General features: G+C 31.7%; 1 protein-coding gene across 2 annotated transcripts in view; it reads left to right on the forward strand.

The window, feature by feature from the left end:
* The window catches only part of Ncam2 (neural cell adhesion molecule 2), a 426,237-nt gene that overhangs the window by 396,671 nt on the left and 11,365 nt on the right, over positions 1–18,201 (forward strand). Inside the window, exon 16 of one of the 2 annotated variants that reach the window (XM_021184926.2) lies at positions 748–2,080. The exons of the other annotated variant lie outside the window; for it this stretch is intronic. Coding sequence (XP_021040585.1) covers positions 748–854 — 107 coding nt within the window. The 3' untranslated portion in view covers positions 855–2,080. Of the gene's footprint in view, positions 1–747; positions 2,081–18,201 lie in introns of those variants that run through there. 2 annotated transcript variants of the gene reach the window in all.

Consider the following 18,201-nt stretch of genomic DNA (forward strand, 5'->3'; position numbering starts at 1 on the left):
CATGGTCAAATTATCAAGATAGGACTTGAATTTAGCTCTCTGTAGTTCTCAGTATAGTAAAAATGTTGCTACATTACAACATTATTAATTTTTGAAACATAAAATTATAAATTATTGTTATGACCATAATTTTCAAAATAATCTGTGAAGTGATTCAGCCATGTATAGATAGTTTGGCAATAAACAATTGACTGATTCATCCTATACTTTGCTCTTCTTCTGTGTCTAAATGTTTACTTGCATTTTATAGTAGTTTTTTTTCAAATTTTATTAATAGCTATGTAATATGGGTAATAATAAATTATGGTAGAGATTACTGTGGAATATTACAGGCTTATTGTACTGTTGTACTATTAATGTTTTAATTCACAGTGGGATTGTCTATGACTTCTTCCTTATCATTTTTTATGTTTAACATACAACCATAATCTTTTCTTCTTAATATGACAAAAATAATGCCTGGATACCCTGGCATAAATGTTATTTATATTAGTTCTCACATAAACTTTTTGTATAAAGCAATTATTTAAAAAAACATTTGCTATAATGTTTTAATCATCGTTGTTTGTCAGAGTAATTATTTTCAAAGTTAATGTAAATAGCTGTATGTAAAAATTTCATTAATTTTTTCTCTTTTTTCTTTCCTACTATTGTTTCTTTTTCTTTTATTTTACTTTCATATTTACAACTTTATTATTTTGTTATTTTTTATTGTGCTCTATGTTCGAAAACTATTTTATCATACAGATAATTGCTGTGAAGCGAATAAAGGTGAAAATGGAGGCCAGTCATGGCACCTGAATGCTGTCGGGTTTACTTTTGTATTAACCATGAGTTTGTCTTGTTTGTTTTAGTGTTCTATGTTCTATGGTACTCTCTGATCAGAGATAAAAGAGTAGCTACAGGCTAATCAAAAATTTTAATCAAAATTTTCAGTCCAGTTCAATTTATGTTTACACAATTCGCCTTCCCCTGATTTCAGTACTTTCTCTAATTTTATCTGTGTAATTTGGAAGAAAGCAATGCAGAAAGAAATTACACAAGAAGTTTTTTCGTACAAATACTTTTTCAGCAACAATATGTTTGACTCCAAATTCATTACTTTGCAAAGTAGACTTTGTTACATTGAATTTAATTTCTATTGTGGGTCTTGCTTTCATTTCAGTCTGCAAATATCATTCAACATCCATCCATAAGTATAAAACATGTAAATTTTTGTTTTACAAAATTGTGAATCACTTCTAACAAGTCTTTAATACTGTTAAAAGAAAACTTCTGGTTTTGTGAACATTTCTAGATTTTATAGTGCCTAACATTTATATAAACCATAAGCTTGATACCCTATTATATCAGATACATCTATTTCTTGTTCTGCTTTCTGTAGTTTGAGAAAAACACTCTCTGAAGGAACAAAATTCCTTCATTTTGAACATCCAATTAACATTTTCTTAAGTGAAAATGCCCCTCTCCCATTATCGATAGTAAGTAAACTTAATCTCAGTACATTTAAATGCTACTAAGTTCAGTACGTTCATATGAACCTTTGGCCAGTGTTGCAGATCTAAATCTGTTCCAGGTATCTATTTCATTTTCACTACTGCTGACAGTCCCTCTCTTTTGCAAGCATCAGAATACAAAGTGGCCATTTTAGGCATTACTTTAAAGGAGGTGAAAATGAGAGGGAAACAAGAGGCTGCTGTATTCAGATAAAAACAAAACAAAACAAAACAAAACAAAACAAAACAAAACAAAACAAAACAAAACAAAACCAAAGCAAAGCAAAACACACAAACCCAAACTGAAACCAACCAACCAAACAAACAAACAAAAAACTCAATTGGAAAAAATACAGGAAGAATTGTATGTATGAAACTTTTTCCAGTTTCAGTTATTTGTTAATGAGAGGAATGTGCTGTTAGTTTTGAATCACATCCTATGAAATAATGGTTAGTATTTAAACCAATTAAGAAACCACACATGCACCAACAGACACACACACACCAACACTCACACGCATGCACATACAACCACACCATATAGACAAATATAACCATATTTACTTGTTCAATCAAAAAATAAAAAAAAAACAAAAAGTACAGCTTTTGAGATTCAACCCCTAAAATCAAGTATTCAGTTCTCTGAAACATTGTCCCTTATTTGGGGATACCCAAACATATTATTGATTATGTGAGGTCCAAAGAGATTATATGTGCATTAGTTTCCAGCTTTATTTTAATTTATAATTTAAAACATCTAGCTTTCAATTATTTTTTTATCTTATAATTTGCAATGTAACCTGCAAAATGATTTATTTAAAGACAACTCTTTCCTCCTTGCTCAAACGACAAAAATTTGTAATTATTATAGTATGGAAACATAATTGACATCTTGGGATTTTTTTTTATTTTTGCAATATAACATGACCCATGCTTTCATATATATATATATATATATATATATATATATATATATATATATATGAATTAGATTTGAATTAGATTTCTTGATATTTGCCTGAATAAATGATATGGTCATTGCTGATGAGTAGAAAATATTAAGAATGATCATATTCAAGAAAAAACACTTCTAAGCGTCTTTAATCCCATCCATAATCCATGACTCTAAATATTTCCATGAAAATGTCATCCGTTATTTAACTTGACTTGAAATCACAAATCATTTGGAACACAGAAAATGTGTGCTTAGTCAGTTACATTGATTGATTTTTTTTAAGTTTATATCCCCCAAACTGCACATTACCAAGAGTGATACCAAAAATCATTGGTGTCAAGGTTACACAGAAATATATCATTTTGGAAATAACAAAATAACTGTATTTTACCAAAGGATCATCGAAATTACACACTTACTTAAGGAAATGGCAAGGCTCTTGTTCCTTTTATTGTCCAAGTTATATTATTGTGTAAAACCATAAGCTGCTTCTCTGTATCCATTTGTGCCCTTAGGAACAGTCATTGCTTATGTGCCCTGTGAGAAGGAAATCATAAAAAAAATCCATATACTTCTTAGTTTCTTCTCTATATTTTTCCTGTTTGTTTTAAAAATAAATTCCAATTGTTGAAAGTATAGGCATATGTGTAATAAGGTGAGTGTACTATTAACTATTATATGTAGGTAGTTAACAGTCTTTGTATCACAATTTATAGTGTTGAAATATTTCAGTAGATTTTGAACAGTGTAACAGTGAAGGAACTTAGCGGATTTGCTTATGCATGCTTTCCCATGTTATCTGTATGGATATGTGTCAGGTCAGGATATCTTTTTAGTCATTTCAGAGTGTCTCCACTTTCCCATTCTTAATCCTAGCTCAGTAAACCTAACACCTAGATTCAAGGGACTCTCCTTCCAATTATACGTTTTATAATTATTTATTAGGTCACTCTGTGTGGTAGCAGTAGGTTCTTCCCTACAAAATGTCTTCTCGGACAAACTACTATTCAAAATCTTCCTGTTTATACTTGTATGGATTTATATAACTGAGGATTCTCTTATGAAATCCATCCTTAGCTTCTTTCAAAAACTATGAGGATACATCTATGTAACTAGTAACCAATAAGAAGTTGTTTAAAATCTTAATGGCTTCCCCATTTTTGCTTATTTTCATTTTCCTAATTTATCTAATCATCTAACAGTTTGGCTAGATACATTTTAATAAATGTTAAACATTAGATTTAGATTTCCAACTTGTTTTCTATGTATGTACAATAGTTTTAGTTATACTAGTATATAACAAATGTAGTCACAAATTTTATTTTCTAATATGTTTAAAACATACACCTTTTTTGTTTAAGTTAAAGGATATATATGAGTATACAAATCGTGTAAAGGGAGTTAACAGCATAACTGCCATCCATTAATTCAAATACTGTTTATTTAACACTGCACATTTATTAGGATTCAGTTATATACAAATCAATTAAAGAAAACATTCACTGGATCCTCTGTGTTTTGATCTGACTATTCTTTTCATTCACCAAGGCATACAGTATATAGAAGTTTTTCATGTACAACCAAATCAGTACAAACACAACTGGATATATAAAACCTTAAGTATTATGTGTGGAAGAATAAGAATGGAAAAATTTCCATAAGAATGGAAAAATTTTTTAAATTAAAATGACTTTGGCAATTCAAGATGATTAGATTATATCAAGGCAAGAAAGTAGTGTTTTGCTCTTATTTTTAAGACTTTTGGGATAGCATTGGAAATGTAATTGAGGAAAATATGTAATAAAATATATTAAAAATTAAAAAAAAAGAAAATAAGGCTTAAGACTAAGGAAAAAATAAATTTCAAAGTTGTTCTTCAAATGCAAATAATCAAAATTGTTCATTTTGTTGTAATATTAGAAATTGTGAATGTTCTAACTAAGTTATTGATAGCAGTAGCTATTTTCTTGCATAATTTTCTGCCATTTACCAACAGAATATATCCATAGGCATCCAGACAAGTAAATACCTTATATAACGTGTGATTTTAGGTATTTTATGCTGATTTATTCCTGTGGTGCACACTGCTCTGACTTTTAAGAATCTCAACATCTCCAAATTAAATATCCTTTCTATCTTCAAACACATATTCTTAATAATTATGCCACCATTTTTAAAAAGTCACTACCCTTCCTGACATTCATTCTCTTTTCTGTCGAGGAATGAGTATATGTCCTGTAGCTGGTTTTCTGTTAATCACACATAAAATTTAATTCCTGTTCCAGTAGTTATATATCATATAATATTGAGCCAATGCATTTAATAGATTAGCCACATTTGCCTGTGTCAAGCAATTGAATACATAACAGTTCTTGAATTGATTATGAAATCAATATAAATTGCAAGCCAATATCCATATGAATTAGGTCATCAAAAAGATATAGCTAATTACATATTCTGAAGATTCTGCTAATATAGCGTTTAGTCCTTAACTAAGTAAAATATTTCTAGATTTTCATTTTGTACTTTTACCAAGAATGACTAGTTCAGATTATTATACTTTAGTCAATATTTTAAAATTGTATTCTATGTTCATACAGATGACAAAAGGTATATTTACTTTAAAGATAATTTATATGTATCATGATGAAACAATAATGGCTTTCATGTCTTGCCTTATTTTATAGAACTTAAATTTGTTACATTGTTTAATATTATGTACTAGATAAAATTAATAATCATGTACTGAATCTCCTCTGACTCCTAGTTGTTAACTTCTAACCCTAAAATATTTGTTAGGAAATGCTATAGATATAAAGTGTATTATTTTATAAAATCAATTTATTAGAATTTCTGGAAATAGAAAAACAACATTTAAGTTGTGTAAAAATGCACATGTTTAATTAAAGTGTGTGTGAAGAGTTCTAGGTGCATTTCAATCTATGATAACATCTTCTGCAGTTTGATTTTTATTTTTATCTATTTTGAAGTTCAGTCTTGCATTCATACATGTAAACCTACATTTCATTTTTAGTATGAACTAACATTGATTTTTATAATATCTAGGCATTAAAAATTTCTTAATTTGTTTAGATTTAATATGAATTAATTTTATTTTTATCGCTTTGCTTTATGAAAGACCATATGAAGTTACAAGTTATGGAAGCTGAACAATTTTGATGTACAGCATCATTTAAAAATTACTTGATTCAATTTTATTTTATGTATGTGTTAAATGGGCAATGTGAACTCCTGAGTCTTTTGAAAAAACTAAACTAAAAATAGCTGCCTTCAATACCATCCACAACTCAGACATATTTATGAATATTTCTCTCATAACTTTCTTTACATTGACTATCTGTATTTTTTATGTTTGAAACTATTTGATCATTTTAATGGCATTTGTTTTCATCACAAATTATTTTATTAAAAATATGTACATGTTATAAATGTATTGTCTTTGGTATCATCTCTTACTTAACATGCCCCCATTTATTATCCTGTGCAATGTATAATCCTGTGCATGTTTTCCATAGTGTATTGAATGTCATTTTATTTTATGTATTTCTGTGTCTTCTCCATTGTTGTAATAAAGAAAACTGTGGAAAGTCTTTGTTACATGTGTTTTCTTTATTACTGTTACAGTCTTTTGGTCCTTCTGTGTGATTTCATTTTTTTAACTGGTCAAACTCAAGCTTTCAATACTTTTTTTTGTAGTCAAGATTAGTGACAAATGTTTGTTAGTGAATGGTTTCAATTTTGAGATCATAAAAACACATATAAATGTCCAATGAGAATTGACTCAAATGTTTTCCTATTTTCAAAATAAAAATTTATGACACCAAAGAAATACCATAGAAATATAATTTCAAAAATCATAAATATTCTCTATTCCTTGTACATAAAGTATAAAGTACAAGTAACAACATTTTGTTTATAAATAAGAACAATAATAACGATAAAGGCTAGAAAAGCTATGTTTTTTTTTTAAATATAAACTCTCAAACATCATGGGGGATGGATTAAGTAACACATTCAATGTCACCTTAGCATTAGAAATGTGAGATACAGGGTGTTTCTCTTATATTATAGAGGAGAATATTCAGCTTCAGAAAAGCTGCGCAATTTTCATGTTATATAGTTATCATTTCAAATTAGTTAAAACTATTATTTGATTGTTGAGTAACATGTGGGTTCAAATGGTTCCTTTTCTCCATGAAAATTAAATTTGATTTTGTATAGGTAAATGTATTTCACACATACAGATGAACATGTAAGCAACACAGATTTAAACATCAAATAATATACAGAATCAGCAGTATAGAATTAAAGAGAAATTACTGTTTCTCAAGATCCACGTTACTTGTTACTTTATGTGATATTATGCTTTTTACTCATGAACATGTCATTCTGAAAGTTCGAGCATAATATATATCTACCATTGTCTTAAATGTATTTGCACATGCTTCAAGATGAATTTAATTGAAAGGTTACATTTTCTATTTTCTTCAATTGAGTAAAAGATAAAGATGTTTAACATACTTAGATATAAATATTTACTTACCTTTTATCTACATTTATTCTTCCTGAATCTCCTTTAAAAACGATGATACGCAATGGAAAGAAGTCATCTGGCAACCGCTGGAAATTGTTCTCTGCTGTGGTGACTTTGTAGTGTGTTATCATGGCTTCATTGCGTGCCATTTGAGAAACCAGAGGCATATGCGGTAATATAAAATTTTCCAATCAAATACAAAGTTCTAATATTTTATCTTAATTGGCCAAGCAAAAACCATGCAACAGTAAGATATGTGCACTTGCAGAACACACTGGCTTTCAATTTGCTTTCTTTTCCTCAGTTACTTATTTTTAATGCCAGTCAATATTTAAGCTTCATGATTTCTGGTCAGTTATCATTCCTTTATTATTTGCTAACGTTTTCATTCAACCTCCCACAAAAAGCTACTTTTCAGACACCATTTTTGTCTAAAATTGAATTTAGTAAATTTCTTATTCTTCTACAGTATTCTGAAAATGCCATCGAATAATTTTGTAACATAGTTTATAAAAATAGGTAGCTTTCTATTTCTATGAAAATATTTTTCTTAATGTCTGATCAAATGAATATAGATAGTTATAATTTAATAATTGTTAAGACAACAAAATTACTAGATCCTGGAGACATGATTTTATGTTATTTCCCTTCATCTTTAGCCTTTTCTTTAGTATTACTGTAATATTTATAATGTTCAGAAATAACTATTCAAATAGAAGCCTTTTAATTATGGAAAAATTAGTTTCTTTTAAATTGTCATTTCTGTATTAAAGAGGCCACAGGCTGTAAACTAAGATGTATTTTTCTATTATTTTCACTAAAGGTGAATTGCACATGAGCAAAATATTAAATGGAAAACTGCCAAAGTTCTGGGATTTTCAATTTCTAACCTGTATATATTGTTATTATTTAAGAAAGTTTATTTTACAGAAAAGAGTACAGTGTGCTTCAGGAACAAGTTCTATTTTTACTTTTAGAAATAGGAAACCAAAATAGCCAACACATTCATGTTTGTCTCTCTTCCCTCACTATGATATTCAGTATCAAGGACATGAGACTGGAATTTGTTTTTCTACCAACCCACAATTGAGGTATACTGCCTTTTCTGTGCAAGCCTTGTACCACAACTGCATTTTTCTCCGTTGAGGACTTTATTTAAAGACTAATACTAGACTTGCATCAAAATAAGAAAGGAAAGTACTCGGATTCTAGGTGGTCTTTCCTCATGCCGACCATATCCCATTGACAGTATCTGACCAGAATGCCTACTACTTCTGTGAAAACTGAGCCAGCACTGATATCACCCAACCCACATTTTACTCCTGCTGTTCAATATTTTGTGTTTGTGGAATGATGAGTGACTTTATCCAACATTATGTTACCAGCGAACAGTGTCTGTACATGAAGTCCACCTATTGGCTCTTTCTCCTCCCTATTCCTCTGGAACCATCATTCAGCATTCACCGTCTGCACAGATTTGTCATTTCTAGAACACCAAGAACTTAGAATCTCACCACATGCAGTGCTCTAGGATAAATTCCATCACATAAGGACATTTTGAAATGTCCTTTTTATTTTTTTTTTTTTGTTTCACGCAAGACTTCATAATAAATAATATTTCATTATTTAAAAATACTACAATTTATTTATCGAATTAACTTTTGAAGAGTGTCTTGGTAGCATCATACCCTTATATTTTAAGTAAATAGAAAATCTACCCTTCTATAGATAAATAAAGATATACTAAGATGCATTACATTATTAATGTTACAGGTTTCCCAAGACATTTAAAATACGTACCTTTAGTAATATAGTGTTAGAAAATTAAAAATAAAAGCATAAGCAGTGAGGATTTTTTATTATAATAGGTCAAGTAATTTTGAGCTTCTAAAGAAAATTCAAGAACACTTTTGTTCTACATCTTATTAAATGGTTTGCAATATTTAATTGCACATTAAGGGACTTTTTTTTTGGTTTTCTCTTTTGTGAATATAAAATCCCTATTAAATTTTCTAAAACTAAGTGGGCTAAAAGAGACACTGATGTTTATGATACAAAAATTCTTAACTATTTCTTGATCTTTTTGTGCAGTTATATATATATAGCTAAATAAAGATATACTAAAATGCATTAAATTATTAACTTTAAAGGTTTCCCAAGACATTTAAAATATGTACCTTTAGTAATATAATACTATACTATACTATAATATAATATATAATATAATATAATAATATATAAGTAATATATATATATATGTTCATTTTAGGTTACTTTATGTATTTCTATATACATAATGTACATATTCTTGGGGCCTTAAGTGGCCAGAAGAGGGCATTAGATACTTTGGAACTTAAGATATGGAAAATTACAATCAGTCAATTGGTTCCTGCAAACCTAACTTGGTTTTGTTCTAAGACCAGTACACACTCACAACTTTTAACCATCTCCCAAGCCTCAAATAAAGAGATATTTATTTTTCTTTTATCAATAAAAATCTTCATTTTCTAATCGGACAAAGACACATATATGAAACAACCTAAGTATACAACATCAAACTTAAATAATATTTTAGGAGAACATGTAAATTCTACTTCAAAATACCAATCTATATAGAAAATAAGGTGACATATATTAACCTTTTGTGTGTCATCTTTTACCAATTTTAGAATATGCTTTTTAAAAATGATCTCATATTCAACAGTATTTAATTTAATCAAATCAATATAAAATTCAAAGTCGATATTTTGTACAGTGAGCCCTTCAGATATTCATAAAATATCCAGTAACTCAAACATCCATTACCAAATTAGTGTTGTTTACTATTTGGGATTCGTGCTTCTGTTTTTGTTTAAATTACCATAAAATGTGCAATTTAACTTTCATTATGTTAAAATCGTGATACTAAGGATTTTATAAGCTTCCATGAAAATTCTAAGACTCCTTTTCTTTTTCTGAAGGGAAACTGAATGGATTTGTGGTTGAGAGAAGGTAGTGGAGTGGGTTAGGAGGAGAAGAGAGGAAAAACTGCTTTCACTTTGTATGGTATGAGAAAGAATGAATTTTGAGATATAAAAGTAAATAATTTTAACTTTGTGGAAGATGTAGTACTTTTTGAGATCAGCTTTTTCTGGGTAGGTCAAATTGAATTCAAATCATTATCATACTTGTATCAGCTTTCAAAGTACAGAGATCATAGACAAATGGCATTATGGACCACAGCAAACATGTTTTGCATACCATTGTTTTAAACTAGATAAGTACCAAACTTTAAGTTGTTAAAAATATTTAAATAACTGGATTTTAAAAATGGAGATAATGAAATACTCCAACTCAAAGGGTATTCTATTAATAGAATATCATTCCCAATATAAGTACACAATAGTTTTTCTTAAGTTTAGATATACACAGCATAAAATTTCATAGTTTGCTTGAAGCTATGTTAAGACACACACATTTACGTGTCAATTCGGACAAACATTAATACATGTGAATATATGCCACAGTCTTCATCTCCTCACTGGAAATATAAACCTGGGAATTATCATGCCTGTGAGGACTATGTTAATGCAGATGTCATGAGAAAGAGAAAGTCACAGCATGGATCTCTCTTAGCCACTGCAATAGCTAATCCAAAACTGGCTTTCCTCTCTTGCAGCCATTCTTAACTCGCATATATTTAGTGACTTTTTACCATCATTTTTTAAAAAGATCATAATTCCTAGCCTCTTTTGAGGGTCCCAGGTTCATCGGTTGTGTTTTGACTCTTCTGCTTGTTTCTATAATCCATTTCAAAGCCTAACATTTTAGCTCTCATTATTGAGTAACCAAACAACCAACCACTCAGAACCACTACAAATATCTCTTCTTTAATAGAACCATACGTACTCATTAACATCAGACACATTATTTGCATATTTTTAATTCTTCTGATTTTATTTCACAGCCTGACACAATCATGGCAGGATAGGCAAGTGATATAAAGTGAAAAACTCATGACTTAAAAAAAAAATGGAGTCTTCTCTGAAAAACAAACAAACAAACAAAACAAGGAGGCATGTTAATGGATTGGGAAGGCTTATTTTGGAATGAAATGGAGGAAGATTCTCAGAAGGCAAAAGAACAAACTTCTCTTATTGGAGATATATATATATATATATATATATATATATATTGGTTATTTTATCTATTTATATTTCAAATGTTATCCCCTTCCTGGTTTCCTTTCTGCAAACCTACTATCCCAACCCACCTCCCCCAGCTTCTATGAGGGTGTTCCTTCGCCCACCTACCCACTCCTGCCTTCCCACCCTGGCATTCCCCTACACTGGTGCATCAAGCCTTCATAGTACCAAGGGCCTCTCCTCCTATTGATGCCCAACAAGGCTATCCTATGCTACATATGCAGCTGAAGCCATGGGTCCCTCCATGTGTACTCTTCTGGTGGTTTAGTCACTGGGAGCTCTGGGGGAATCTTGTTGGTTGGTATTGTTGTTCTTCCTATGGGGTTGCAGACCTCTTAAACCCCTTCAGCTCCTTCAGTCCTTCCACTAACTTAGTATTGGGGGTCCCCATACTAAGTCTGATGGTTGGCTGCGAGCAACCATGTATGTATTGGCCAGGCTCTGGCAGAGCCTCTAAAAAAAACAGCTATATCAAGCTCCTGTCTCCAAGCACTTGTTGGCAACAGCAAGAGTGCCTGGGTTTGGTGTCTGCAGATGGGATGGATCCCCAGGTGGAAGAGTCTCTGTATGGCCTTCCCTTCAGTCTCTACCCCACTCTTTGTCCCTGCATTTCCTTTAGACAGGAGCAATTCTGGTTTGATATTTTTGAGATGGGTGGGTGGCCCCATCCCTCCACTGGGGGGGGGGGCTGTGCCTAAACTCTGGATATGGTGTCTACAGGTTCTCTCTACCCATTTTTGGGTATTTCAGCTACTGTCATCCCTGTTGTGTCCTGGGAAACTTCTTGCTTTCCTGGCAGATAGGGTTTCTTTGCAGAGTCCCTGGCTTTCCTTCAACTTGCTGTGTTGAACATGGCGGCTTCAAACTCATCGATCCACCAGCCTCACTGCCTGCTGAGTGCTAGGATTTAATGGTGTAAATCATGAAAAGGTTTTTAATATTTATTTTTTTATTTTTCTTTTTACTTTAGACATCAGTCAACCTTTAATTCAGGGCCTCTCCTCAGAATGTGAATCACTAAGGCAGGCTGTCATTTTTGTTTCCCTAGTAACAACAATGTTTTCACACTTATAGCTGGCATTATCAGGATTATCTATGGCACTCCATGTTGTACTAACAGTACTTCATCCAATTAGCATTAAGAAGTGCTTCATATCAGAATAACTTTAAAAGAAGTGTTCTTTGAAATTTTCCAACACACATTTTGTCAGAAAGCTTAAATATATGTTTTCAAGGGAGTATTATGAACAGAATTAACAGAGTATTCCTATACATGAAACAGCATAGGAATATATTAAAAACAAGGGAGGGAAAGATGATCGATGTTTTAGAGCTCCATCTATTCAATTCCTGGCACTACGTGCCTGATCACAAGCATCTGTAGCTCCAGCTCCAGGAACTTTGACATGCTCTGCTGATCTATATGAATACCAGACATGTAGATGGTATACTACCATATATGCAGAACACTATCTATGTATGTAAAATAAAATAAAAATGGGAAATTTTAAAATATGATTAAATACAATTGAAAAAAATACAGTCTTCATTTGGGTTGGAAATTTTTGATCATTTTCAATAGTTCTTGATAATTTTCCTCTTTTATTCATTCGGTGAGCTAACCTAAGATATCAAACAGTAAGATAAAAATAAAAGCAATAGCTTTAATAAAACTAAGCAATAAAACATGGCTTACAGATCTGTGATATATTGAAGTCATGTTTTACCTAATGTATTCAGGAAGCAAATAAAAAGTGCTCTAGTGGAAGATATATACATACTCCAATCATATTGCTCTAGACATTTCTGCTAATTTACATTTTCAATGAATAATAAATAATATTTTAATGTGTCCTCGTTTGTAAAACCTGCAATGATTTTCAATTTTCTGTCAAATCTCTTCAATTATAGGTCAAACCCATGGATCCCTTTCCATTCCATGCTAGAATGTATAAATTCATGCTATAAATTCATGATTGCATTGGACCTGTTCTATCCAGACAACAATTTCTAACAATGATTTTTCTGTCTTCTCTGGCTGTAACTATCTTTATCTCTCATCCATCTTCTATGATGCTCCCTGAGTCTTGTTGGTCCAGGGAATATTCAGTAGAGTATTCAACTGACATTCTCTGGCCATTGATCAGTTGTGAGTTTACTTGTTAATCCACGACACACAGAAACAATGTTGAAGTTTAAGAGTTTGTCTAATGTTCACATAGCGAGACACAAGTCGAGAGAGGTTGTAATACTAAGTATATTTAATACAATAATAGGAGTAGATTCAGCCCTGGGACTTCTAGGCTCCCCAATCTTCATACCATGGTTTTATACTATTGAACTCATACTGAAATATGTGAGAAGAATTACTTTACATTTTAATGAACGTATTCTAATGCAACAAAGAAACCAACTTTCTTCTGTGTGTGTATTTTTTTCAGTAGTATAGTTTAAAATCAGTAATATTTCAAATATAACTATGAACAAAAAGGCAAAAATAAAAAAAAAAAAACCTAACTAAAATGTTCTAATGGAGGTGATGAGGCCTCTTCAAGTTATAAAACAAACTTCTTCTTGGATAAAAAATATTCAATGTTTTATGAGTATTATATCTAATTACTGGATTTTACACTTTTAAAAAATTAATCTTTTCAAACATTAGTTGCCTTTATCATTTAATTATTTTATTTTCTGTTATTTTTAATAATGGTGGTCATGACTAGTGAGTACATTCCAGCTTCCTCATACTCAGCCTGCCTTTCATAACTGTGTCATTACTCCATTTCTTATACCAGATATTCCCACTTCCACTTTCTTACTGTATGCACATGAAAAACTTTATGGACTTAAAAAAGAATTGAGGGAACATGAATGCTGGGGCACACTAATATGTCCCTCAGAGACATTTATATTTCTATATGAATTTTAAAGTATTTTGTTAAGGTTTATTTCTGTGAATGGTGACATTGGAATTTTTGGAGGATCATATTCAGTCAACACATTGATTTTAGTGATGGCCACTTTCATAATTTTATTTCTCCTATCTTTGGTATGAACAATTGTTCTGTCTTTTTGTGTTTTTTCAGTTTCATTCTACAGTGTTTAAAGATTTCTTTGTTCCGGTCATTCTTTTCCTTGGTATTTTAGTTCCATTTCTCCTAATTATGTTAATATACCAGTAAAAGCAATGTAAGGAAGGAAGGGTGTGCCTTGGCAGACAGTTTGAGCAGGTGTAGTTTAGTGTGTTACTGAAACATGGCAACAGTGTGTGAGTGGTCAGACTACAGTTAGAGAAAGGAGGGACTGAACAAGAAATATGTCTGGTCACCCAAGCAGCCAATTATCTTCTAATGGCTCCAAAAACTTCTCAAAGAGTGCCTCCAGCTTTGCTCAAACAGCCTTTGAGCATTTTCAGTTCTTACCACATTATACCCTTGTTCTCCATAAATGTATGGCCATCTCAGGGTACTAATTGCATTCAGTCCAACTTCAAAAGCACCTGAAGCAGGTGACTTCTCTGTCCCTCTCAATTCCAAAGTCAGAATTGTCTTCTGTAACACAAGAAAGTTTCTAACTTTGAAACTTTATAACATCAAGATGTGAATTCCATGGTGTTGACAAACAATGGAGCAGAATAAACATACACTCAACAAAATTATAAATTAGGGAAATAGCAAAGACCAATCAGACAAGTGCATGATTAAAATGCATCTGGGAAAAAAAAATCAAATTCTATTATCTTGGTTTTGTGATAAAGCTATCTGACTAGCAAATGACTAAAAGAGACTGGCCATTCCAGATCTACTACTGCATCACAGATATCTCTCTGTTGCTGGATCCACATCTTGCAGCTTACATTTAGCAGTCTCTATCTCTTGTGAGACTAGGCCAGGGCCTAGCAAACACATAAGTGGATGCTCACAGTCAGCTATTGGATGGATCACAGGGCCCCCAATGGAGGAGCTAGAGAAAGTACCCAAGGAGCTAAAGGGATCTGCAACCCTATAGGTGGAACAACATTATGAACTAACCAGTACCCCGGAACTCTTGACTCTAGCTGCATATGTATCAAAAGATGGCCTAGTCGGCCATCACTGGAAAGAGAGGCCCATTGGACTTGCAAACTTTATATGCCCCAGTACAGGGGAACGCCAGGGCCAAAAAGTGGGAATGGCTGGGTAGGGGAGTTGGAGGGAGGGTATGGGTGACTTTTGGGATAGCATTGGAAATTTAATTGAGGAAAATACGTAATAAAAAAATATTAAAAAAAAAAAAAAGATGTTCTTACTGAAAGACCAGTGCAGATTTCTTGAGCTCCTCTTTCTGTTGTTTATTTGCTTTGATGTTATCATTCTCTCTCACTGGAAAGAGGGAACTTTCCAAACGTACTGTGCAGACTCTGGACCTTTCCTCTTTATTCATGAAGATTCTACTTGCTCTTAAATTTACAGATTCACAAGTGTTTCTCCCCTAGCTTATGTGTATTATAGAAATCCCCATCTCCACTTATTTCCTGGAGATTTTAGCACCATGTCTGCCTTTAGTGTAGTGGGTAACCCTCATTTTCTTCAATCTTAAAACATTTTCTTTTATTTCTTTATTGTTCTCCTATGGTTAGACGTCTTCATATCAATAGTGCTACCTGGCCACAGCCATGGGGTGGAGACAAGTAGGATGAAACACTCAATAATAGTGAGACCAGCTTTGAGCCAAACTGTTTTATTACCATATTTCATCCCTTAGATTCTAAAATGAGAGATTCTCAAACTATTTACATTTGACTTAATTCAATCTTTCAGTTACACAAATAAACTTATACTCTTAAAGAAGATGTATTTTAATATTTTTATGGCAGAGGTTATAAAATTATTCTTAGAGCACTTAAAACCTTTTTATACTTTATAATTTTGTTAGACACTGCATACTCAAACATTTGATGTTTAATGACTGTATTTTTAACAGATTGTTATAAATTCTTCAATTAACTTATATTCTTCATTCAGAATTACTCAAAACCACAACTAAACTGATTTATGTTGGACATGATAAGGAAAGCTAACATATTCTCTGATCTTCAATAGCTAAGATTTCAATGAAATGGAAGGCACATGAAATGGAAGGCATATATATATATATATATATATATATATATATATATATATATATAATTTTATTGCTCTAGCTTGATTGGTCACCAGTATAAACCCAGGAATTATAAAGAATTATCTGGGGGGATGGTATGGGGGACTTTTGGGATTGCATTGGAAATGTAAATGAAGAAAATACCTAATAAAAAATAAATAATTATCTGTAATATGAGAACAAAGTCTATTGGCTATAGAATAGTAAAATGAAAAGAAACAGGGTTTTGAATATTCTGTACTTTTAACCAACTTTATTACAACACTGAGAAAATTCTTTGATGAAAATAGTAATGAATGTCTAAATTAAGACTTAGAATTTGTTCTCTATGTCATAATCAAAGCTTGTCAAGTTCTAAAAGAATTTTTAATAAACCCATGACAAAATAAATGTACACAAAGGAAATGAAGTTGTATAAAGTACTAAATAATGAGTCAAAAAGTAAGGCCTCTTTGAATCTATTAGGACAATACTTTAAAGCTAGTACACATACTGTCAAGTATAATAAACTTCATGTCAAGATAATCCAGTGTTTCAGTAATGGATGTCTTGCATAATAGGAATATATGACATGTATAAAACAAATTGAATTGAGTTCCTTTTTTCTTTGCTCTGACCTTCGAATTGATTGAAGCACAAATACAATTATGGAATAACTTAGGGAAGATATTCGTTTGCTTGTCTAATTTCTAAGTTTCTTAGAGTTGGATTGATGTAGTTAGGAAATGGAACATAGAAACTGCCAATCACTTCTCTTGCTGGATTTGAATAATAAGCTATAAGACATTATGGCAACTTAAGGTTTTGTTTAAACATTTTGGTATTTTCATTTCTAATAAAATTTCACTTGTATAAAAATAGTATGAACGTATCAATAAAAGAAAAGCTTATGACAGAAACATGCTATGCAATTTATTTATTTATTTATTTATTTATTTATTTATTTATTTATTTATTTATTTATTTATTATTTATTTCAAGACAGGGTTTCTCTGTGTAGCCCTGGCAGTCCTGGAACTCACTTTGTAGACCAAGCTGATCTCAAACTCAAAATCCACCTGCTTCTGCCTCCCAACTGCTGGGATTAAAGGCGTGTGCCACCACCGCTGGGCTCATGCTGTGCAACTTATATTCTTCCATTGAACCTAATTAATTATTAAATTGGTTTTATTCAACTGTTATAGAACAATGCATAATAAATATTTTTATAAGAATATTATGTAAACTAACATATGTACTCTACTTAATTCCTACCTTTGTGTTGTGAAATCCAATATAATGTTGTCTTCTTCAGTTATTTAGTTTGCATTAAAAGGGTCTGTTGTGGTTTAGGAATCACTTCACAAGCCATATAAAGAACAATCTCAGTCAGAGTTGGATGGTTTTTAAGAGCACACCTTTGTACTTGTCAGACAAGGGGCTTGTCAGACTGTAGTTCAGAATTGTCTGAACTATGTCATTAAACGTTTCTCACAACAGGCTTTCTATAGGGAAAAAGAGGTTCAAATGTTTAAAAGGCAAGGAGGGTAGCAATATTCAAGTTTGGCTTACTAGATAAGGTATTATCAACTAGCCTTTAAGCTGACTGGTCCCAAGTGAGGTAAGAAGAATGGTGGACAGGTAGTGAACAGGGGAATTTCAGAACATTTGGATAGCAGAACATGATTCTTTTTTTTAAAAAATATTTTTATTAGGTATTTTCCTCATTTACATTTCCAATGCTATCCAAAAAGTCCCCTATACCCTCCCACCCACTCCGCTACCCACCCACTCCCACTTTTTGGCCCTGGCATTCCCCTGTACTGGGGCATATAAAGTTTGCAAGTCCAATGGGCCTCTCTTTCCAGTGATGGCCGACTAGGCCATCTT

This window comes from Mus caroli, chromosome 16, assembly GCF_900094665.2.
Source record: "Mus caroli chromosome 16, CAROLI_EIJ_v1.1, whole genome shotgun sequence".
In the NCBI taxonomy this organism is placed as follows: domain Eukaryota; kingdom Metazoa; phylum Chordata; class Mammalia; order Rodentia; family Muridae; genus Mus; species Mus caroli.